The following is a 23621-nucleotide window of genomic DNA, read 5'->3' on the forward strand; positions in this document are numbered from 1 at the left end:
CATCTAGCCTCACCTAGGCATCACTGCAGAAACCACTCAGAGAGACAAGATCTGATCCCTCACAGCTGGAAAGGGCAGTGGACTCAGATCTCCTAAAACCTGAGCAAACACTCTAATCGCAAGGGACTTTTCTCCAGTACTATAAAACAAAGCAGAGTCAGCAATATTTGTCAGGGATGTAAGCTCATCACTGCTCATAAAGCAGGTATAAACAATGCTTGCCAACTGAATCCACTAAGGGATTTTGGCGCCACTGCAGCCTAGCATCTGGTTTGCAATGGGCTTAAATAAGAAAGAGGAACTCAGCTGTGTGTTCTGGGGAGGTTCTGGACACAGCCAAAATGAAAACCTGTATGAAACTTTCAAGTTGGATATTATGGTCCATTATGTTTAAGTTCCTTAAGAAAGTTCACACAGAATCACAGAATTATAGAATAACAGAATGGCTGGGGTTGGAAGGGACCTCTGGAGACCATGTAGTCCAAGTCCCCTGCCAAAACAAGTTCATCTCGAGCAAGTTGCACAGGATCATGTTCTGGAATGCTTTAAATAATGTCAGAGAAGGAAACTCCACAATCTCTCTGGGCAGGTTGTTCCAGTACTCTGTCACCCTCACAGTAAAAAAGCCTTCCTAACAAGTCTGTTGAGCCCAATTTTCTAGGTCATATTTTCAGGTCTATATGCCTGAAGAGTATCTAAATTCTGCTTTGCAGATCTAAGTCCTATTTTAGATCTGGCTCACAGAAAGATTTCCATATAAAGTGAACATATAAAGATTAGGGTTGAAGAAAAAAAAGAAGATACACAACTCCATCTATACTCTTCTTTTAGATAGAAACCCAGCACATTTATAATGACAAAGATTATTTTTCCACACAAGCAAATGGTGAAAATATCAGCACAGTGGCTTTCTGTTGCTTTCCATGCATGTATAGATCCCTCTATAGATAGCTGAAGGCTAGTGCTTGATGCTTAAAGGTGCTTTCCTTGGACCTGCCAGAAGTAATCTACTGATCCTATCCACTATACATGGAAAAACACCACTCAAAGAAATTGCCAGGATCCTAGAAAAGATCAGATGTTTACATGAGAACATCCCATTAAAGTGGGTAAAGTGGAAAACTGTGGCAATGTTAACCTTCATTCTTAAGGGCAGAAATCAATCTGATATAGAACAGCTGAGAGAAATAAGGAAAACTGTCCTTCTATCTGCAGGTTAATTCACTTTTTATTCGCCATAAAACATCTGCATCTTTCTCTAAAGCAGCTGATACCACCTTTGCTACATTAGTCTTGTCTAAGTCACACCTTCCAATTTTAGACGAACAAAAAGTAGTTACTTTGGCTGTCACATCACTGGCTGCCAAACTTCTTTTGACAACACCCCACAAAACAGTCACGCTCCACGAGCTCCAACTCATGCCATCAAATAATTTGTAACTGATAGCATTAACCACCCCCACTGATTATCTCTGCCAATCAAAAAGATTTATATGGCTTGCCACACAAGTCTTATACCATGAACATGCTTAACAGCACAAGCTTGTTGTTAAAGGAAAGGTAATGAAAATAATAACATAATATAGCAATTATTTTATCTTGGGAGAAAAAATACATTACAACCCATTTCAGCCGTTCAGGCAGGTAAACAGAACGAGAAGGAGAGTGATAACAAGCCACTTCAGCAATCAGAGCCTACAGGGAGATGATAATTTATGTTATGGTTGCCAGAAAATTCAGGTAAAATCTCTTGGAAAAATATATACCCAAGATTTATTATTTTTTAATTCTAAAATGTATGAAAAGATGCTTCAGAACACTCTCTTCACTGTCAGCTAGTGCCAAACTGATACCTTACGTTTGTATTTATCATTGTTCAGGTGATTACTTACTGTAATCAGAGTTTATCTAGCATTTTCTCTATGTATCTAACATTTTTTGCTGTGAGTTTGCCCAGACGTACAAATCTTCTGTTTTCCTTCCTCCTTCTACAGTTTCTCAAGCACTCACTTAGAAAATTATTCAAATAATCCCTCTTTGGTCAATGGTGGAAGGAAAATAAACTGGAGTTAGGTACATAGTTTGGAGGGTTAACTGGCATTCCTATGCCTTTTCAGAACCTGCTTCCTTTTCTAAATGCTCAATCAATTTTCCTTCATGTTCTCTTTTATATCAGCCTCCTTTCATTTTAAAAATCAAGCAAATCAAAACAGTTCTTTTTATAGGCTGTTTGCCACTTCCACTCCTATATGTCCACTTGACACAATGTATACAACTGGCAGCTGTGCTAAAATGGACAAAAATGGCATCACCTTGTAAATACACTTTAGTAACCACAAATTTCCACTTGAAATGCAAGTAAAAGAGCTATTGATTTTGTCTGTGCTTGATAAATTCCTTCCAAACAACCTGTTTACTGAAAATGTAAGTCACTATTGTGATTTATCTGCCTTACATTAAAAGCTACTTAATTGGAACAGAGAGACAGAAGAACGAGGTAATACTGCTATAAGTGACATAGGTATTGATTTTATTTTAATTTTACTAGAACTTTTGTATCTTCGTGGTCAAGTCAGTCCTTATGGACAAATATTAAGGACTCAGCAGCTGACAAGGAGAGTACTCTTCTGAACAAGTTAAACTGTGATGTAAATAACCTGAAGAGTGAAACAGGATAACTGAGGCTATAGATGATGATGTCACACTTTTTTCCTTTCTCACAGGAGATGTGGATATGTAAAATGACCAGCAACAAATACTTCCCCTGATGTATGTAACAGAAATTTTAAAAAGCCAACCAACCAAAAAAAAAATAAAAATAAATAAAAATAAACCAAACCAAAACCAAAAAATAACCAACACACCGATTTGGTTGCAATTTTACAACATATAGAAACAACTTATAATGTGAAGCATTTCTCTGAATTCATGGTATGTTAATCCATTATGGTATTGTATATTCATTCCTGCACAGTGTCGGAGGATTCTTGCATAATAACTACACATGGTGACATGAAATCCTCTGAAAGGCAATCCCTTAAAATCATACAGATTTTCCACTTTTTTGGAAAAAAGATAAATATAAATCCTTCTCATACATAAGTTTCTAGAAAGCATTCTGTGTATAAAATATTAGTTTTCCTACTAGACCTATTGAGTGATCAGAAATTTTAGTGCTTAAGCAGTCCTTTGAAAATCTGAAAACTTATGTAACTGATAAATATTCTCCACAGAGAGAATGCTTGTTAATTATTAAAGTACAGTATCTTTCTTCTAAAGTACATCAGCATCTTTTACACATATCTAAGGTTATTAGAATAAACTGAATACCAAATCTGATTTGTATGCAGACTTGTAAGAGATTTTTAAGAACATAGTAAAGCTTCACTTTTGTGTTTCCAAAAAATATGAAAGGCACAGATTTCATCTGCATACCACTGTCTTCAGAAAAAGAAGACAAAAAAAAACCCCAAACTATTTTGAATATTTATTCTGCTGAATATATTAGCAAAACTTTAAATATAGTCAGGTCACTCACAGGGTGGGCTGCCCCTTCTAATCCTGCTGAGAGGGAAAAAAAAGAAAACTTTAATTGCTATTTCTGGGAGCCCATCACCTTCCTGAGACCTAAAGATACAGCAAGAAAAATAGTTAGCCAGTAGGACTTTAAGTCAAGCACTGCAGTAACTCAGTAAAAGAAATATGGTATTGCTGAGTGGTAGCATTTCGCTACATTAAGAGACTGATGGGGAGGATATGCAATAATTGTGTATAGGAAATGGCTATGATTCATAAATTTGGACTCCATGTGACAAATTATCTGACAGATTTCAAAACAGTGAGAAAAACTGGTGTCAGATCAAGATATTATCACATCTTATTGTGAAGTCCAATGGCAGCTGGAATTATTGACCACATAACTACACCGAACTCCTACACTACTACTGAACAAAAGTGTCAAAACTACTATGTAGCAAAAGTGCAAAACCAAATGAACTTATTTAAGTCTGGAGTCGAGCTAAGACTGATGATGTTTTTCTTAATTGAACTACCTTGCTCCCAGTTCCATCTTAGGGGTCCAGTCATGTTTAATAATGAGCACCTGAGGAAGCTGTAAGGATTTCTCATATACAGGGCAGTATACAGGGCAGGCACCATTTCCTTTTTTTTTCCGAATTCTAAAAAGCATAAAGTTATTGAAGAGGTGAAGCTTTTGAGCACAGGCAATGAAATTTGTATGGCAGATGACCCAGACCTGTGAAAAATGCTTCCCCAGGGCAGCAGAGAAACTGCAACTCACCCTGGTCTCAGAATCCAGCATCACCTCTACAACCTTGCTCCAACTATTTTTTTTTCCAAATAAGAATCAGGAAGGAGAAGCGAGATAATGGTTTCTTATTAATTTACATAAACAGATATAGCTAAACCACAGCATCACTTGTCAGGCAACTAGACCCACTTTGGAACAGGCACTTGCCCTGGAAAATACCACCTGGAAGGGCCAGCAATTAACTTGGTGTCTCCTCCTTCTTCAAGTGGATTCCCACATAGCTAAGAAATCTCAAAACCCCCACTCTGTTGAGAAGGATATACTTAATCATCTCAGTATTATTTCAGCTATCCAGAAATAATTTTAAAGGGTAATTTCTAGTCCTCCTCTTTCCAATGATTCACCTTTCCTCTGGCCTTGTTGGCTACAGAAACTTGACAGTTCCCTTTCAGGCACTTCGACTGCAGCCTTTCAGACAAAATGACAGATACTGTGGGAACTTCCAAGCACCAAGGCAGACTGTTCACACCACCCAGCTTCAAGGCACAATAATTGTCTCAGGGAGCTACTTCTTGCTTTCCAGACACCACAAGCTGGGCACCAGCAGTCCTCCAGTCTCCTCCTCTCGTCCACCAAATTTCCTACAACCCACACCCCTCCCCAGGGCTGGGTCTCAGGACCCCTTTACCCAGCTTCAGGAGTATGGCTATCTGATCCTGCCAGCCCAAAGAAACGTCACCCAGAGAAAATTTTTTTAAGGAAATTAACCAGCTTCACAGACACCAAGTGAATGCTATTATCTCTTGCATCCAGTCACCAAGTCCTGCTATCCACTGCAAAATCTGAAAGCCATGGCTAAGCCTGGGAAGCTTAGTGAATCAAAGGGATGCTCAAGGGCAGTTGTTACATACTCTCATGCCAGCTCAAAGGGTAATAGTTTATCTGAATTGTACTGGCCCATATTCCTCTACATAGTCCTTATAGACTATAAATTAAAGCACATGCTTTCATTTTTTCCTTTCAATGGAATACAAAGACCCCATGCACTACATCTTCCTTGAACTCCCCAGAGTCTACTGACAGTAAGCCAGTTCTCTCACAGCACATGCCTGGGAGAACAGGGCTCCATAGTGTGGCTTCCATGCCCATATATTGGTAAAAAGCATAACTGCTGGTAAAGAAATGGGTCTGTATCTATTTCTGAAGAAAAAATCCCATCAATGATCATATTTTAACATGAAATTAGGTGCCAATAAAGGCCTAGTAGCTGCACTTTGCTGTGGCAAGCAGGTCCTCAGAGACTTCACTGGTATTTTAACAGGACAGTGTTATCAGGAAGTCTGTGAACATCCAGCCCCCAGAGAAAAAAGAAAATTAAATGTTTATCCTTCAGAAAGGAGGAATGTAATATTCTAAATTTTGTGGGGAAAAGAAAAAAGCTATACTGATTTCAAAAGAAAAAAAAATTGCATTTTTTTTTAGAACTGACTGGCAGCTTAGCTGCTCCTGGAGCTCCCCTTCTTTACACTCTAGGAATAAAAACTGTTTTAGTAATTTTAGATTGCCTACTTGCAGCATTGTTCCATGCCACATTAAAGATCTCATTCATTTCCCATTAGCACATTCTAGTTAAAATTAACACATAATCATTTTAAATGATCTTTCAGTATATATGTAAACAAAAAATTAATCTCAAAGGAAAAGCTTTGAAATTGTTAAAAGTCATCCTGACAGAACTAATTACGAAAACCACATTTTTACAGGTTTGGGTTGTTTTTGGTTGTGGTTGTTTGTTTTTTTTTTAATTTAATGCAAGAACCTTAAGAATGCTGGTATTGGCAGTTGTACCCTCCATTCCTCAGGATAGCCTCCTTAAATAAGCAGTTGACACAGTTCCCCTAAAAATCTTTGGAAATGGGACATTTTTAATAGGAGATAAAAGACAACAAACACCACATAAAAACAGAATGAGCACCAATTTCAGTATCTTGAGAATCAGGAACCAGCAAACTTTCTCCTCATTCCCTGATATCCTTGCCCTTACACAAAACTAAGGAACTCTGATACTAGGGTTCCTTGTCAACAGAGAAATGACAGGCATTTCATTGTCATTTTTTCCCTGTAGGAAATTCAATGCAATAAGTAACAAAAAACTTAAATGCAGACATAGGGGAGTTTTAACCAGGGCCAAAAGAAAAAGAGAAGGGGGAAAACTGAAAGCTAAGAGAAAACACAGTGAGAGGCACAGAACAAAGGGTGACATGGGTTTTGTCGACTGGGGGGATGGTGACCCCAGCACACAAGTGCTGTGTGCACTTGTGGTGCTCACACAGCCAGCATGGTCTGTTCAGCTGCGTCAAAGGAGTTAGTCTCCAAACACGGGCAACTGGAAAACACTTCAGATCCTCCTTCCACCTGAATAGCTTGAACTATTTGCTCAAGACAGTGCCAGTGTTACACTGCAGAGAAAAAGTTCTGGACTACTAAGTGTTCAAATAGACACTCTATTTTCCAGAAAATTTCCACAGATCATGTTAGCTCTGATGCCATGCTTATGTACAGAGTTTCTCAGGTTTGATATGACCTCTCCTCTTTGGTGCTGATTATTAGTTGGAGATGTCTTCAAAGGCTCTCCCTTATCAGGAATATATGTGGGGAATTAAAATGAAGTCACTTCAATAAATTATGAAGTGCTGATATGCAACACTGCATACAACCTACCATACAATTTGTATTTTTGTGGAAAACTGCAAATAAATACTAAAAAGTTACTGACAGATGAACAACTCTATGTCTCTGTTTCACTGGGGAAAAAAAAGTCATAACAGGCTAAACCATAAACAATGTCCTAACTTGCCTCATCAGTCTAATATTCTGGTACTCTTACATTGTTGCACATAAAACACAAATAAAAGCTACATATGATCAAAAGAGACTCAGCTAGCTTTAAATATAGAGGAATAGGTGCTCTTCCAAGGAGAAAATTGGATTTTAAAAAAGGCTGTGCTTCATCAAAAAGCAAGCAGCTAGAGAGCTCTAAATCCCAGACACCTCATCTTACAGAAGTGCTGCACAGTATCAGATCCCACCCTGCTCCACCCACAGCCCTCCCTGCTCTTTGTGTTCTCCCCATGACACCAGACCTTGTAAAACTCTCTTCTGTGTTGCTCAGCATGATCCACAGTTTTGTCTTCTATATGGGTCAGTATCAACATGAATTTCTACACACAGTTTAAGCCATCGTACCTACTTTTCTGTCTCTGCAGGTTGGGGACTAAACATCACATAAAAACCATCTCATCACAAAGTCCTAAATTTAACTTGTGTTAACTTGTGTTCAGTTGTGGAGGTACCCCATAAAGGAGCATAGGACCAATCAAGATCCAAAACAAAGCATCACTTTTTGTTCAAAATTCTGCTTCCCTCTCAAGTAGTGTCATAGTTCATATTCAGCACACATGTAACTTTGAGTTAGGTTCACAAGTTTAGAAAATTGTATTTGTCACAATAAACGAAATACTCATGAAAGTGAAAGACAGTTATGGCATCCTAAGGTCTTTGGTCAATTATCTAGCAGCACTTGGACTCCCTGATGCTTAACAGCCACAAGCAGAACTGAGTGGTACCAGATACTGCAATAATACAGAGCAAAAGCCAGTCTTTGTTCAAAAGGATGAGACAGATGTTAAAAACTTCAGCCTTAGAACTTTGGAGTAACAACAAATTGAACTCTCCAATGAGAGTTTATTTTCAGCTGTTGCTTTAGTGCATTTGCCCCACTGTATGACCTTCGACACAGCACCTGTCTTCCAAAATTTTATGTGAAAGTTTTAAGCTCTTTATACACTATGCCTTCTGAACCCTGCACTTTTCAGGAAGCACTAAATGTATTTGCAGGGCATTCAGTCTCCATATGAATCTTTCCTGGAAATTTGATCAAATCGAAGGAGAAGTTTACTTTTGAAAACTATGATGTCATCTCCTTTCGCAGTAAGTGCCTTCCACAACCTACTTCAGCACATCCTTTCCACAACGCAGTGTACGTCTTTTGTGGATGCTTTTGAGAACTGCTCCTCAAAAGTTTGATTTAGAAGACATTCTTTTAATACATCACATATATAGAAAATGGATATGCATAGCAAGGAGATGTCTGCTCTCAGCATATGCGTACATCTCGAAAAACAGCATCGGGTGTTACCAGAAAGTAACTCTTCACTGTCAGTGAAGTTGCCAGCTAGCTGGCGGCAACGGTGTCCTGGCCACATGTGAGGACACTAGGAGATGAGCATTACGGGGGTATGGCACCTTTCCCCTACCGGTTCTTTTATTTTACGAGCCCCCGGCGCAAGTTTCCCAGGAGGTTCAGGGTACCTGGCGCTGTGCGGGCGGGAGGCAGCCGGGAGCCTCCCGGGGCGGCGGCCGCCCGTGCGGCACAGGGCGCTCAGGGACCCGGCGGGGCTCCCCTCGGCGGGGTAGGAGACGCCACGCCCGGTGCCGCTCACAGCCCCGGGGCGGCTCCGGCCGCCCCGAGCCCCCCGACGGCCCGGTGCGTCCCGAAGAGGGACCCGGAGGTGGAGCAGGCGGCGCTCGCCGGGCGCGGTCCCGCACGCAGCCGGGAGCGCTCCCCCGTGGCGAGGGGCTCAGGCCCCGGCCCTCGCACCGCCCTCGCCCGGCTCCTCACCTCCAGACCTGCCCCAGCTGCAGGATGTGGACGAGCGACTGCAGGAGCCAGATGCAGAAGGCGCAGGACGCGGAGCGGCCGCCGCCGGCGCGGGGACCGGCGGCGCCGCTGCCGGCGGCGTTGCTGCTGCTGTTGCTGCTGCTGTTGGTGGCGTTGCCCTTGCTGGCGGTGGACGCCTGTCGCTGCGGCGTGCTGGGGCGAGCGGCGTCGATGTCCGCGGCCGCGGAGCCGCTGCTCACCAGCAGCTTGCTCTCGGCGGCGGGGCAGTGCCCGGCGGCGGCGGCGGCGCTGTCCTCGGTGCTGAAGTCGTGCGCGAACCAGCGGAAGCTGAAGACCTGCACAGAGAGGGAGCCCAGCAGCACGAAGAATAGGGTGAGCCCGAACCACCAGCGCTGGCCCCGCAGGTAGTAGTCGACCGCCAGCCAGATGTCGGTGCCCACGTCCGCGAAGTACACGGCCAGAGCGGCCAGGATCCAGAGGCAGTCCCACAGCGAGTAGCGCCGCTGCTCCCTGCCCAGCCGCAGGCACAAGGAGGACGAGCCCCCGCCCGAGCCCCGGGAGCCCCCGCCGCCGCCCCCTCCGCCGTCTCCTCCTCTGCCGCCGCCGCAGCAGCAGCAGCACCGGGAGCCGCCGCCCGAGCCGTCCCTGCCGCCGCCGCTGCTGCAGCACCCGCCCCCGGGCGCGTCGTCGTCGTCGCTGCCGCCGCCCGGCCCGGAGCCGGCGGGCAGCCCCGGGGCCAGCGCCTGCACGGAGCCCGAGTGCTCGGAGTTCTGCAGCGGCGTGAACGCCACCTCGCCACCCTTCTTCATCTTCCGCCGCCCGTCCGACTTCGCGGCCATGATGCCTCCCTCAGCCCCGCCGGAGAGCGAGAGGGAGCAGCGAGCGCTCCTTTATCCCGCGCCTCCTCCTGCTCCTCCTCCTCCGCCTCCTGACTCCTGCCTCCCGCCCTCCGCCGCCGCGGACCCGCCGCTCCCCGCGTCCCCTATCCGCGCTCCGCGCCGGGCTCCGCGCCCGCGGGCGGCTCCTCCGCGGCGGCCGCGTCCGCAGCGCCGCCTGTCTGCGGGGAGCCGCGCTCAGCCCGCCCGCCCCGCCGCCGCCTCCGCGGGGGCCGGCGGTGCCGGGGCCGCCGCCGCGCTCCGCTCGAGCCGGGAGCAGGCAGGGCTGCGCTGCCCGAGCAGCGCATCCCGCACCCGCCTCCCCGCCCGCCTCCGCCCGCACCCGCCGCCGCCACCACCCAGCTGACTGACGCCGGGAAAGAGGATGACCTCATCCCTCTTCCCTCGCTGCCGCCGCCCCCCGCCCGGCACCGGCACCGGCACTGGCGCAGGGGCGGGGAAGGGGCGCTCGGCGGCCGGGAGGGAGGGCTCGGCGCTGTCCCGAGGGTGCGGAGCACGGCCCTGCGGCGGCGGGGGGAAGCAGTGCCTCTACCGCCCGGCCCGGGGGAGGTGGGCGCGGCGGCGGCGAGGAGAGGGGCGGTGAGGGAGTGGGGCGGGGTGGGGTGTGGCCGGCACCCCCCGGGGCCGGGGCCGCTGGAGCAGGAGGTCGCGGCGCTGCCTCCGGCTCTGCTGCCGATCTCCGGTGTCCTCGGAGCAGTTTGGGTTGCGTCTGCCCCGCCGGCGCGGGGAGGAGTGGCGGGACGCGGGTGGGTGCGGACGGGGCGGCCAGGAGAGCTGCCCCCACACCCTGGGCTTCTCGCTGAGAGCGGGCATCCTCGAAATGGATGGGGAAACCGCCGCCACCGCCACCCCAGGGCGGTGACTGGGGGCAGCCCCGGCAGCGATGCCCAGCCGTGACTCCTGGCCGACGGAGCGGGAGCCGCCGGCCACACCGCGTGGCCCCCGGCCCGGCGAGTCCCGCTGAGCCCCCGCCGCTGTCCCGGCCGTCCCGTAGGAAGCGCCGCCGCCGCTCCCTAACTTTGTGAAACGCGGTTGCGAGATGCAGCTCTCGCACTGTGCCGTGACTCACGCTGCCTCAGAGGCGTTCGGGGGAAGGTGAGGAGACACCGTTTTATTCCGCCACCTGGAGAAATCGTGTTTTAGGCGTAAAATTCACTAGGCGAACTCACGATGCCTTTCACCGTTCCCCGCCCCTTTCCCCGCAGCCGCGGCTGCACACGGAGCGCGGCCGCTCCTCACAGCTCACCCAGCGTGTTTCAGGAGCAGAACCCGACCCACCGGCAGTTCCCAACTCGGACGGCGAGCGGCCGAGGCCAGGAGCGGCTCTCCCGGGCGGACCCGGCGGCCGCTCACCGCCAAGGAGCACAGACCCCCCGAGGCGGTCCGCGGCTGCCGTCGCCCGCGGAGCCCGGCGAGGGATGCAAGTGTACGGTAGCTACCCGCTCACGGAAGGCCACCAGCCCCCTGCCTCTGGGAGTCACACGGGCGTCATAGGGCTTGGACTGTTGGCGGAATGGGGAGGCATTTGCCGCCCACCCTTGGCCCTTCTGCCCTTCTGCCCTCTCTGTCCTCGCACACCTCTAACCATACGGGATGAGCAACTAACTGACCTCTTCACATTTTTATTTTTTTTTTTAAACCTCTGGAATATTTTATAAGCATGCTTTCTCCCTTCTTAAAATAGAGCAGTGAGAGAGTTCAAACACGTTGGTGAAATATGTTAATAGGAATGGCACTGAGACTGTGATAGGGCAGTGTTACGTTTAGCTATGTGACTAAATATAGTCCCTCTAAGTTCATTAATTAAACAGAAGAAGTCATATGGACAGCTGAAAAATCTGTCTTCTAACTCTTAAATGTACGTGGTAAGTATAAAATTGCCTTTAGGAAATTAGCTTTTACTGATATATACTGCACATTTCAGGAAAAGACTGCAGCATGCATTACAGTATTATTCAAAGAGTGCTGAGCACACAAAAATCAAACTTGGGAGGATGAAGACCATACGTGAAACTAATTTGGTTAGTTATTTTGCATGTTATCACACAAGAGTCTTTAACTACATTGTCACATAGTGGTTCTCAAATAATACACATTTACTGTCCAATCTCTGTTACAATGGTATAAATTAATTCCTTTTGGAACCCCATATTTTATTCTCACTACAATCCATATGATCTTTCTTACCTTAGACTTGTAATGCAAATCGCTTCTTTCTGAAGATATCTTTTCATAATTTGGTCAGCAGCTACATATAATACAGTACATTCACTTAAGATTCCTTTCAACCCAAACTATTCTATGATTCCTTCTATGATTCCAGGACCACCTTGTCCACAGAGAAGGTGCTTAATAACAAAGCTAATTTAGCAGTAAGTTTATGGCTTATATATATGAACAAGTTTCCATCATTATTCTGTTTCATAGAATGGTTTGGGTTTGAAGGGACCTTAAAGATAACCTGGTTCAAATCCACTGCCATGGGCAGGGACACCTTTCAATTCACCAGGTTGTTCAAAGCCTCGTCCAGCCTGACCTTGGACACTTCCAGGGTTGGGGCATGCACAACTTCTGGGGGTAGCCTGTTCCGGTGTCTCACCACCCTCACAGTAAACAACTTTTTTCCTAACATGTAATCTAAACCTGCCCTCTGTCAGTTCAAAGCCATTACCTCTTACCCTATCACTACATGCCCTTGCAAAAAGTCTCTCTCCAGCTTTCTTCTTGGCCCCTTTAGGTACTGGAAGGTGCTATACAGTATCCCCAGAGTTTAAAGTTACATCTTTAATAAAATGGTATAGTGTGCACTTTAAGTTACTCTAATTGAGTCTGTTTGATATATGCAGGTCCAAAAGATGCCACAAATTTATAATGGAGGTTATAGTGTGATACATGGGTGAGAGTGAGGGAACAACTGCACTCCTAGAACTGAAATCCTAACCTAAATTGCTTGGGCTGAAGGTGGGGTAAGAGAGTTGCTCAAATGTGTCAGATTTAAGATGGATAGAATAAAATGGAGAAGATTGAGGTCCAACTTCCTAAAAGGGCAGAAGGTGCCTCTGAGCAATGCAGTAGACATTTAAGAAATCCACTGCTTGCTAGCTTGGAGGAGGTAACTGCTGGGGCCAAGTGTCCTGACATCCTCCTCTCCCTGCTCCTTATGTGGGGCAAATTTTCTGGTATGTTTGCCCTGAACCACTTCACTAAAGGGTAAAATTGATCCATCTTCCAGGAAGACTCCAGTTCATCACAGTGGGTTCAGACCTGTAAATCTGAAAGGTATTCAGTTTGCCAGATATTTCACTGGGGTGGAGAGATTTTACACATCCTTTCCTATATTTTTCTGTTCCCTCTCCACCTCCCCTCCCATCCTTAGATTCAGCTACTGTTGCATTTGATAGGGAAATAATATTTCCCACTCATTTTCATGTTAACAATAACTGTCTGTTAAATGAAGACAGTGCATTAGATGAACACTTAAATTAAAGGCAGTTTGATACTCGATAAGAGGAATGTCTTCTGTTTTGTTTTCTCACTTTAAAGATAACAAATAAAAAGCATCCCAAATAATAATAATAATAATAATAATAATAATAATAATAATAATAATAGGAGAACCAGATTTCCTCTTTGTTAAGCTGGCATAACTTCTTTGGAGCTGTATCAAGGCCAGAAGGGTTTGTATATACACAATGTACAAAGCAGCATGCATTCAGCTAGCCAACATTGGCACTAAATCTGAGAAATTATTAATTACAAAATAATAAATACATATTTCCTAAACCAAGTACAGATAAAAAAGTATATTTAGTTCTCATGGGAAGGTAATTTTTATCTGAACGAGATTTTATTCTTGGCTTCCTTTTTCTCCAACTCTCTTCAAAAAAACCACACATTTTTATGGGTATCACTGCTTTTGTTCTGAGTTACAACTGCTGTTTCCGTTTTTTGCCCCTTACAATATCTTATAATCTATGTCTACTTTAGGAGTACTTTTTGTCTATGTGACTTTTTGGTTTTTTTACTGTAGACCGTTATCAACTGAAACCTAAATGTCCAGGAAATAAGCTTCTGGGTTCCAATCCTCTTATCTTTACTCAAAAGTATTTTTTAGCTCTTCGGGTTCCTAATATGTTTTTCCAAGTCTTCTTTAGCTATATTGTACAAACTGCCTTTTCAAAATACACTCAAGCTCTTGCTTGCATATCTCTCATTTTGCATTAGAATATAGGTATACTGTACAGGTCTAATAATTTTTTGCATACACTCATTCCAAACGACTCCAAAATCTATTTTCTTTTGCTTGGCAGTACTTTTGGCAATTGCAGTTTAGCACTTGATGTTTCTGCATTTTCTTCTAGTTCAGACTAACTGAAGCATTAGAATGAGCTCATTGTACTGGATTTGACACATTATGGAACCATTCTAGCACAAAAGCCTGGCTTTCTTACTGTCAGTCCCTTGGGGATTAGTTCTGTGTCATGAAGGAGCTGTGCATAACCCTACTGTCCTGGCTTGCAATGGGCTTGCAATGGGTCAGTCTCTCCTGCTGAACAAAGCTCCTGAGCAGCCCCTCTTAGAAATAAATGAAGTCCTAAGCCATAAAGAATTCTCTGGAGATGTCTTCCAGAAGATCTGGTGAATCTGCTAGAAGATTTCCTTCCTCCCCTCTCCTCCCCTCCCCTCTCCTCCCTTCCCCTCCCTTCCCCTCCCCTCCCCATGAACATTTGTTTTCTCATTCACTCAGCCATAGTCTCGCTGCTATGTCTTCCATAGATCTGGCTTTAACTAGTTTTCCATGTTAAAACAGTGCCCTCAGGAACACACGCACATTAAATCAATTTCTCAGGAGCACCAAGTAAGAGCTATTCTCCAAAATGTTTGGAGTTTTTAGGTGCTTTCAATAGATTCATGTTTAAACTGTACATGCATGTGTCAGTGGAAGTTGTACTATAGGCTGTATGTTTAATATTTATGCACTGAAGTACTTAATTGCCTTTTTGCCCAGCTAGCTTCATTCACAACAGGCACATGCCACTGTATGCTCTGATAACAGAGATACTCCATTGCAAAGGAAGGATACATTTCCTTTCAATGAAGCCTATATTTCAGCAAATTAACATAAGCACAAATCAGAAATACATTGGTAAATTGGTATGCTGTTTAGAAAATTAATATTAGAATACTATATATTTTTAAAACATAACAAGTATAAACAGCTATTGCTTGCTTGCTTTAGCTTAAGAATATTTTATTTATATGTCTACAAGTAGATTTGCATAGAAGTAGTTTTCAAACTAGGTACTTACTTTTAAAATTGAAAAAGAAGGCTGAATCAAGTCTGTAGATATGTTAGCCTACTTTTGCAACTACAAATATTACACTGGAATATTCCCATGGTTTCTGAAATTACTTTGTTTTATAACATCCTGATCCTGATAGGTGTATTTGATACACCTAAATCCCTTTTCTTCAGCCTTAATTTTCATGTGAAAATGCCAATGCATATGCACCCACCACATGAGATCAGGAAAGAAAGAGACACAGTGTAGTGCAGTTCTTAGGTGCACACCTAAATTTAAGAAGACTGTAAATCAAAGTAGTGGGACGGATTATACGCTTATGTTTTAGGCATATACTTACATTTTAGGCACATACTTAAACTTCATGGTGAATTGGGGCCGTAGTTTCTTTTATTATATTTCCAGAATGTCTAAACATTAGAAATATGTAAATACATTCAACTGCACACTCTAGATAGATAGATAGATAGATAGATAGATAGATAGATAGATTCCAGGTTTAAGCAGACAGAGAATAGCCGTGCTTTGATGACAGCATATGGATTTTAATATTACTTATGAAAGAAGAAATTATTTCTCAGAGTTTTTGAGAGATTTAACTCAGGATTTCTTAAATTTACATTTGTTATTTAGAAATGGATTCCAGTCACCTTTCAAGTGACATAATCAAAGACAGACCTAAATATATATGGAATGATAGAAGAAGACATAGACATATAGGAAGACATCAAGGAAGCAAACTTTGTACAATGCTGACAACACTTTCACTGTCATTCTGCGTGCAGAAACCAACCAACAAGCAAGTATATTACTTTTTATGATAAACGGGAAAAGCATTTATGGAATGCCTAAAGGGATATTCACATACCCTCTGACACTGTAAGATGTAATTAAGACTTTTCAAAAGTTTGAATAAGAAAATTAAAAGTCCCCTTTTCTTTCCCCTTTTTGATTCACCTGTTTAAAATGAATTTTCAAGGCAAGCAAAATGATTGTAAGACAAACATTCAATCAGCACAGAAGTTATGACACTGCTTTGCACTGTTCAGTACAGAGGATTTTATGGACTTTTCCGGTCTGCTGCCTTTCTTTGTGGAGAAGAGCAAAAGAACATTTCAAACTGATAGGACAGCAGAGGCTGTTTATATTTGCAAAGACATTTATAAATACTAACAATGGAGGACTACATGGTATCTATCCAAGACATCTAAAGAAACTCAAAGGGGAACTTGGTACTACTTCCTTTTTTCTTATTCTCATGCCATTTCCACAACTGACAAACTACAGGATGGATAGATGCAATATAACTGCTTATATGTACTTAAAAGAAAGGAATCCTTTCTTATGTATGATAAGTTTCAGCAAGGCAGTACTTGGAGTTGCTGGGAGAATATTAAGTGGTCCAATGAGCCAGTGAGAGCATTGTAATATTTTTTTCAAGTCCTTAACATCATCAGCAAAAGAAACTAAGACACTTAAGGGCTTAAATGGGCAAAAATGTGTCACCTAGATCAACCTAATAATATATATATATATATATATATATATATATATATATAACAGCATACCAGGAGAAGTGGGTGAAGAAAAAAGATGCAGTTAACCAACACTGGACCTTTAATGGCCACTTTCAGACTCTGTTTTGTCTAAGAATCTATATTATGATCTTCAGGGTATATATATTTTAGCCCCAGCTCCAGGCTTTCTCTGCAGTGCAAAATTCAATTAATAATAATGATAATCACAACAATAGCAGCAAAATCCTCTAGCCACTGCCCTGTTGCACAGATCTTCAAGGACAGGTTGCAACAGGGAGAGGCAGTTGAAGACAAACCCTTCTCTCCACTACAGCCTTGCCTCCTCCAGCTGATTGAATTCTCTTTCTGCTCCTTCCAAGACTTCTTTGTGTGCCAGATTCATGGGTTTCTTGTTTACCCAGGCAGACTCTTTTCCATGCTGTATCTCTGTTCCCCACAGAGGCATCAGTGGTGTCAATATATGCCCAGGCTCTCCATAGGCCAGGGAAGGGTGCTGGGAGGAAAAAGACAGGGCAGCACCCTTGCTGTGTAGGAACAGCAGTGTGCACACCAGGAGGCAAGTCTGTAATGTCCCAGCAATTTTTCCAAAAATCATCCCACTGGCAAGGGACAGAGACTAAGTGACTTCTGTGCCAAACACAGCAGACATCGCTGTATACCACGTGGAAGAAGCACATTTGGGGTTTGGCACTGGTCACAAGCTAAATATCCTAACTGGCATGTCTTCCAAGAAAGATTTGAACGGGAGGTTATATGGTATTTCAGGTTTTCCTACCAAAGTGAAATCTCCTGCAAGCACCCATGATGCTCTTGAACTGAAGCCCTCTGCTATGCTGGTCCTGTTAATGGAAGGGGTAGACAGGTGTTTACATGGCTCTGGATCAAGGGAAGTGAATCAAAAACCTGATTTAAACACCCTATAGGTAGAGAAAATAATTTTCAAATATGGAAGGCAGCTGCAGAAGGAGGGTATTCACTCTTAGTAATGAAAAACAGATTAGGAAGGCATCATTTACACTTGATAAATCAGAAATGACATCAAAGAGAGCTAGTATTACAAACTATTAATGAAAGACATAATAATGAAACAAATCACATAATAGATCACAACGAAGTGATTCAGTGTAATGAATACTGATACTAAGTAAGTGAACTGTGCACTCTGGGGATACAATTTCAAGTCCATTCCAGAGAGCATGGTAGCAGTGTGAGAAAGAAAAAGAAAAAAAGCACTTTTAGAAGAAATTAAATCTTTTCCATTGCTCACACTGACCACATCCACACCTTACACCTTTTGATGACATAGGTAGGTAGAGGTAGATAAAATGATATTACATATCAAGACCAATTATATGCATTTATTAATTTTTGTGTCAAAGTAACAACTGAGATCTCCACACACATACAGATTTCAAGCATCCTCATTTCACAGAATAATGTGAGTAAATAAACATTAAACATATTAAAAAGACAACCAGACAATGTTTCATCAACACAGATTAGAAACTCATTTAATTCTTGTAATTATAGAAAGCACATTGCTGCTACAGAACATGATGGAATCTTGAGAATGAAACAGGTCTAAATTTCAGAGCTTCATAAAGATTTTAGATTTTGGAAGTACAAAGGTGAAGCCTTTGATTAACAGAGGGATGCCCTATGTAGCTTAAATACAATATTTGTATTTTGATCACATGCATGAAACTTCTGGTGATATGCAAGTCATGATTTCAGTTCAGACTTGTCTGGATCCTAAACTCTTCCTGAGTCAATTCTGGCCATATCAAAACCTACCAAACCAAACATTAATTTGTGCATTTATAGCTAAACATGTTACTATTTTATTGTGCATTTGCAAAAATAATTGTTCTCTTTTTTTTTTTTTTTTTTTTTTTTTTTTTTTTTTTTTTCGTTGAAGTAAAGGCATTCACATTGCAAAGCCAGTTAGATGGCTAAGGACAGGAACTGCAAAAGTCCTTGAGCTGAGCAGGGAGCTGCCTAAGCCTGCCAGTAAGCTATTGCAGTGTTGCTGATAACAGCCTCTCTTAAAACATTTTTGGATCTAAAGGTTCACAGCTGAGTTTCTGTCTCAGCTACAAGATTTTACAATCAACATCAGTGAGAGGCTTACCAACACAGGGTGAACTCCTAAATAACAAGGTCTTTATTACTCTCTGTTATGGTCTTATAGAAAAGAGCAGCAATATATGGTAAGGCTGAAGCATTGTGCAATTTGTTTGGAAAACGATTTAGAGAAAATCTAAATTTTAATAAATGTTGAAATTGAAAAAGATTCATCAAATTAGTAAATACTGACAGATTTGATACAAGAGCTAAACTTAACTTACCCACAAATTATTGCTGAAACAAAAATATTTGAGTATGTTACTACATATGTCTACCACTATAATTGCTCAGATCAAGTCCATGTTATATATTTAAATTTCTGCTATCTAAATTTCAGTCATGCAAAGCTTTTGGGCATCTCCAGTAGGATCAGAATTCTGTGTTCACATTAGACATGTTTAATTTACTGTGATGTTTTTAACTCATTGTTTTGACATTTCTGCACAAAAATTACAATACCTTCAGAGTTATAAAATACAATCAAATCAAATCAGCACGAATTTGGAGAAGCAACACACTCAGAAATAATCAGGAACCAAGCAGCTATGGATAAAGTTGCACTGTGGTGAGGCCATCACTTTCATCTTCAGAAAGCCACCTTAAGGGAAAAACATAAAAACCTGTCATGAACACAACATATGTAAAACTTAATAAACAGACAACTTGAGAGAGCCCGTTTCTGCACCTTTGATTTTCTAGGAGAGCTTTTACATTGGTTTATACAGAAGCAGAAACCAACCTGAAAAAAAAAGTGATTTTTTTTTTTAAGTTTTTGTTTTAGTATCCTTATATATGTAATTTAAAAGTGTAATTAACTTTATGGGTATATTTATGAAATATACATTCATTTTATTTTTTGGTCATTTAAGAAACCTGTAGTTCACTTCAAAGAGTGACATAAAATTTAGAGTAAGGAAACCCGTTCTGTGATAGCAGATTATTGCTCTAGTATTCCCTTCCAGTGACTATTTATTTCTCATGGCTCTTTGTTGATTCACAAAATACTGAGTTGCATGGTGGGCTCAATCCTTACTCTGTAAAAGCCTATGGAGGTTTTACTGTTGATTATATGGCAAATAAGCCTGATTCCAAAGCCCAGGTAGACTGGTGTTAACTGGAACCATGGATACAGTGGGATTAGTTTCTAAAGAGAGTTAAAAAGCTTCTAACTCTTTTGGAAGGTTTATAAAGTCTACCTAATGTGATATCGACCAAGGAGCTAGTATGGGAGGGATTCCCAGACATTAAGTATGGCATTAATGTAGCTCACATCTGAAGTTGTACCTTTCAACGTCTGGGAGATATGGCTGAAGCTAAACACTTCCAGGCTAAAACACAACTAATTTTGACAGCTAAAATTGCATATGGAAGTCACAGAGCCTGGGAAAAGTGTGATGTGTAGGATAGCCAACAGTCATTTAGATGGGTTAGCAAAGGATCTGGGTTTCTCAGTGATGAATGTCTTTTAGGGACATCACTTGTACCAGATGAGTCTTTTGATGAGAGAATGAACCATTCTCCATTTAAGTGGTAGGCCTGATGATGAGCTCCATGTCTCAGTTGGAAGAGGGACATGTACAATTTCCTGTATTTTAGGAGTGCCTCAGAGCCTCTGGGTCACTCAGTGCTCTGGGGTTAACCTCCTAAACTCTTCTGCTAAAATATTTCCATTTTGGGTGAGTAGGTCTACATCAAAGTAAGCATACAGCTCTAACCTACCAAGAGGCCACTAAAGCCTCTGTTAAATGTCCTAGTCAGCAGCACGTAGAATCAATCTCTGTCTGTCACTCCCCCACATCAATGATGTGATTCGAGTTCTTATGCCAAATGGGTCTCTCACATACCACAAATGTGGTTTTACTACAATACTTTAACTAGAATTGAAAGAAAATCTCTGGAAAAAAAAATGTTTGTTGCAAGCTATCTTTTTCAAGAATCTTCCTCTGACTGGTGTGGTCTGAAAACTCTTACAAGTAAAAGAGGTGGAGTGGCATCAACTGAAAATTCTGTTATGGATTGTGTTTCACACCTGAGTGACATTGTGGTTTAAGGACTTCTGTTCCTGTCCACGAACTTAAATTTAGGTATTTGGAAGACTAGGTAGTATCTGAATATGTGTTTGGAGGAAGTTAAGTGAAGGGAAGTTTAATGTCGTTGGAAGAAGTTTAATGTTGTTAGGGTCAGTAACAGCTTCACATTCTCATGACTTAGACTGTAGAGTACAACTGACAATCCAAAACCCAAAAAAAGTTACTTTTTTGGATACAGGGCTGGGCTTTGGCTTCCTTCAATTGTTAAGTTTACAGAAATATTTAGGGAAAGGTTAAATCAAATACTCTTGGCTGCTACTTCTGTTTTTAGACCACCAGGTAACATTCTTCTCTCTAGATACAAGGAACTTGTAAATTTTCACACTTATGTGTTCTCCAGATGCATTAAAAAGCTGATTTCCACTTAGGAAGACATGAATATGTTTGCTTCAGTTGCTTATTCTGAAATTCTTCAAACTAGGAACTGTATACTGTAGTGAACAATCACTCCAAATATACCCTTCAATTTAATTTCCAACTTTTGAAACTGTACTGTTTCAGTTTGATGCAGACTAAAGTGCATCTTCTTTTTGTACATTAGAAGCCCTTTACACCAGTACTCCAGAATCCAAATAAATTTAGAAATTTATATCATTATCCTCCTACCTCACATTATATAAAGCTTTCTTTTGTTTCTATCCTATTTGTTGGATATACCTCAGACCCATAGTAAGCAAACCCAGAAAGAGAATGATTTTAATGTTTTAATGTTGCTTTTCTTCTCTTTAAAATACACTCCTTTTTCTCCATTTTTTTTATCTCTACTGCCATATCCTACCATCCTCCTTTCTGATTCCCTCTCCTGCCTGTTTTCTTACCCATGATATCTTTGTCAGAGCCACATATGCTCTAATGCTTGTATATAATAGTTCACCAGACACCTTCTACTTTTTGAAAATACATACAAATGCCTTCTTTTGGCAAAGGCCCTAAACTGTGTCTCTCCCTTCTGCAGTCATTCAGTTTTAATTTCTTGGAAAAATATAGCGTCTTCTTCTAACAATTCTTCTAACAAATTAGTTTGAAATTGGCCAAATGGTTCAAAAGTCATTGGCGATGGACTGATAGGAATGTGGTATGGTGTTTTAGAAAACCAGAAGAGAACCAACTGAGGGACTAAAAAGACTACTCCTAATTCTTGTGGAAAAGAAAACAGTGTGTACAGAGTGATGATGGACTGATCTACTGACCTGTTACAGTAGAAGCAATACACTGAATTTCTAGATGCATCTGTGATTTCCACTTTTTCCAGAAACCAACCACTTGCTGTACAGGGGAAAAAAAAAAAAAAAGAACAAATCTAATATAATCCAAACACAAACAGAGCATAAGAAGTGTTTCTAATTTCATTTCCAAACCCTGTATGGTTCAGTACTTCCAAGTGTATTCAACATCAATCATAAAACTGAAATTTAGATGATTCAAATTACTACCGACTTCTCCCCAGTTTTACAGGGAAGGTCTTTGATGCTTTTGAAGAGCATCCAAGAAAATAAAATGTAATGGAAGATTTTTGTTACAACTTAACTTATGTTTCCATGTTGAACAGAACAGGCAGTAAGACAAATGAAACAGTGCATGGTAATATTGAATACGTTCTTGAAAACTCATTTTGCCCTTTTTTGTACTCAGAAATGTACTCAAAATGCACCTCTGGTGGGCATTCTACTACTTCCTTCTAATTAATATATTGATATGTATATAAACCAAGTGGTGAATCTGAATTCTCCTCATAAATCTATCTCTACAGTAGCCGTGATTCAGAGTAGCATCTCCATTTAGGCCAACACTCACATCTGTTTCAGCTTTAATAATGTATTGAATATTATACTGTAATCTCCTATTTTACTGTGTGAAAAATACCTTCATTCTTGTGATATAGAATTTTATTTCATTGAATATTAAAATATTAAGATTTTAAACCTGAAACTTTTACATATACATACAATGTTTTTGCTGATATCTTTAGTTGTGTTTGCCAAGGTAAATACTTAATGACAATATTTTGAAACTCATTAGGATTATACTGTTATTAGCTGATTACCTTTTGGCATTCTTTGCGTGCCCTAGAGATAAAGAACTATATTCTATGAAATTAATTTGGTTTTCAAATATTTGGACAAAGTTCTAAATAGGCTAAAACCAATAAAAATATTTTTATTTGTAAGTAGGCTAAAAATGTAATGTGAAAATATTTGTAAATTGTTTCAATTTGGATAAAATGTAAATGCATTGCAACTTTTCTCATTTTTCTTTGGCATTTTCAAAAAAATAGTTGGTATAACTAGACCACGAACTTGTCTAGGTTTTCCATCTTCAATTCACAAGATTCATTTACTGATATTGTGAAGTACTTTTGGAACTCCTTTAATGAAATCTTGTGAATGGTTTAATATATCATAGACTCTACTTGGAATATATGACCTTTCATGAAATCTCTAATTCAGAGTCAGGATTATCAGCAATAAAAATTTACAGTCTCTCAAATTTACACAGCACTTTACAAAAGAACATAAAGGCATGTTTGTTCTCCTGAAAAGATTAAAATCTAGTGCTTCCTCCTTTGTTGATAAAACTCCAACCGACCTCTCTGAAATATCCAAGTATGGAGAAATCTAGAGGCATCTAGGAAATATTAGTAAACAGATGAAACATTTCAAAGAGCTGTTACATTTGAGGAAGATTGTGAAGGTAACAGCTGATGTGACAAGAGACA

General features: G+C 41.6%; 2 protein-coding genes across 2 annotated transcripts in view; both read right to left on the reverse strand.

The window, feature by feature from the left end:
* Positions 1-9871, reverse strand: part of XKR4 (XK related 4) — a 231822-nt gene extending 221951 nt beyond the window's left edge. Inside the window, exon 1 of the mRNA XM_050322424.1 lies at positions 8952-9871. Within this exon, the coding sequence (XP_050178381.1) occupies positions 8952-9790 (839 nt within the window). The 5' untranslated portion in view covers positions 9791-9871. The remainder of the gene's footprint in view (positions 1-8951) is intronic.
* Positions 9872-18624: 8753 nt separating this feature from the next.
* RP1 (RP1 axonemal microtubule associated) overlaps positions 18625-23621 on the reverse strand; it is a 171464-nt gene continuing 166467 nt past the window's right edge. The window contains exons 58-59 of the mRNA XM_050322391.1: positions 22096-22167; positions 18625-19413 (exon numbers count right to left, since the gene is read on the reverse strand). Coding sequence (XP_050178348.1) covers positions 19359-19413; positions 22096-22167 — 127 coding nt within the window. The 3' untranslated portion in view covers positions 18625-19358. The remainder of the gene's footprint in view (positions 19414-22095; positions 22168-23621) is intronic.

The sequence above is a fragment of the Myiozetetes cayanensis genome, unplaced genomic scaffold (assembly GCF_022539395.1).
Source record: "Myiozetetes cayanensis isolate MyiCay16 unplaced genomic scaffold, myiCay2020 scf1, whole genome shotgun sequence".
Classification (NCBI taxonomy): domain Eukaryota; kingdom Metazoa; phylum Chordata; class Aves; order Passeriformes; family Tyrannidae; genus Myiozetetes; species Myiozetetes cayanensis.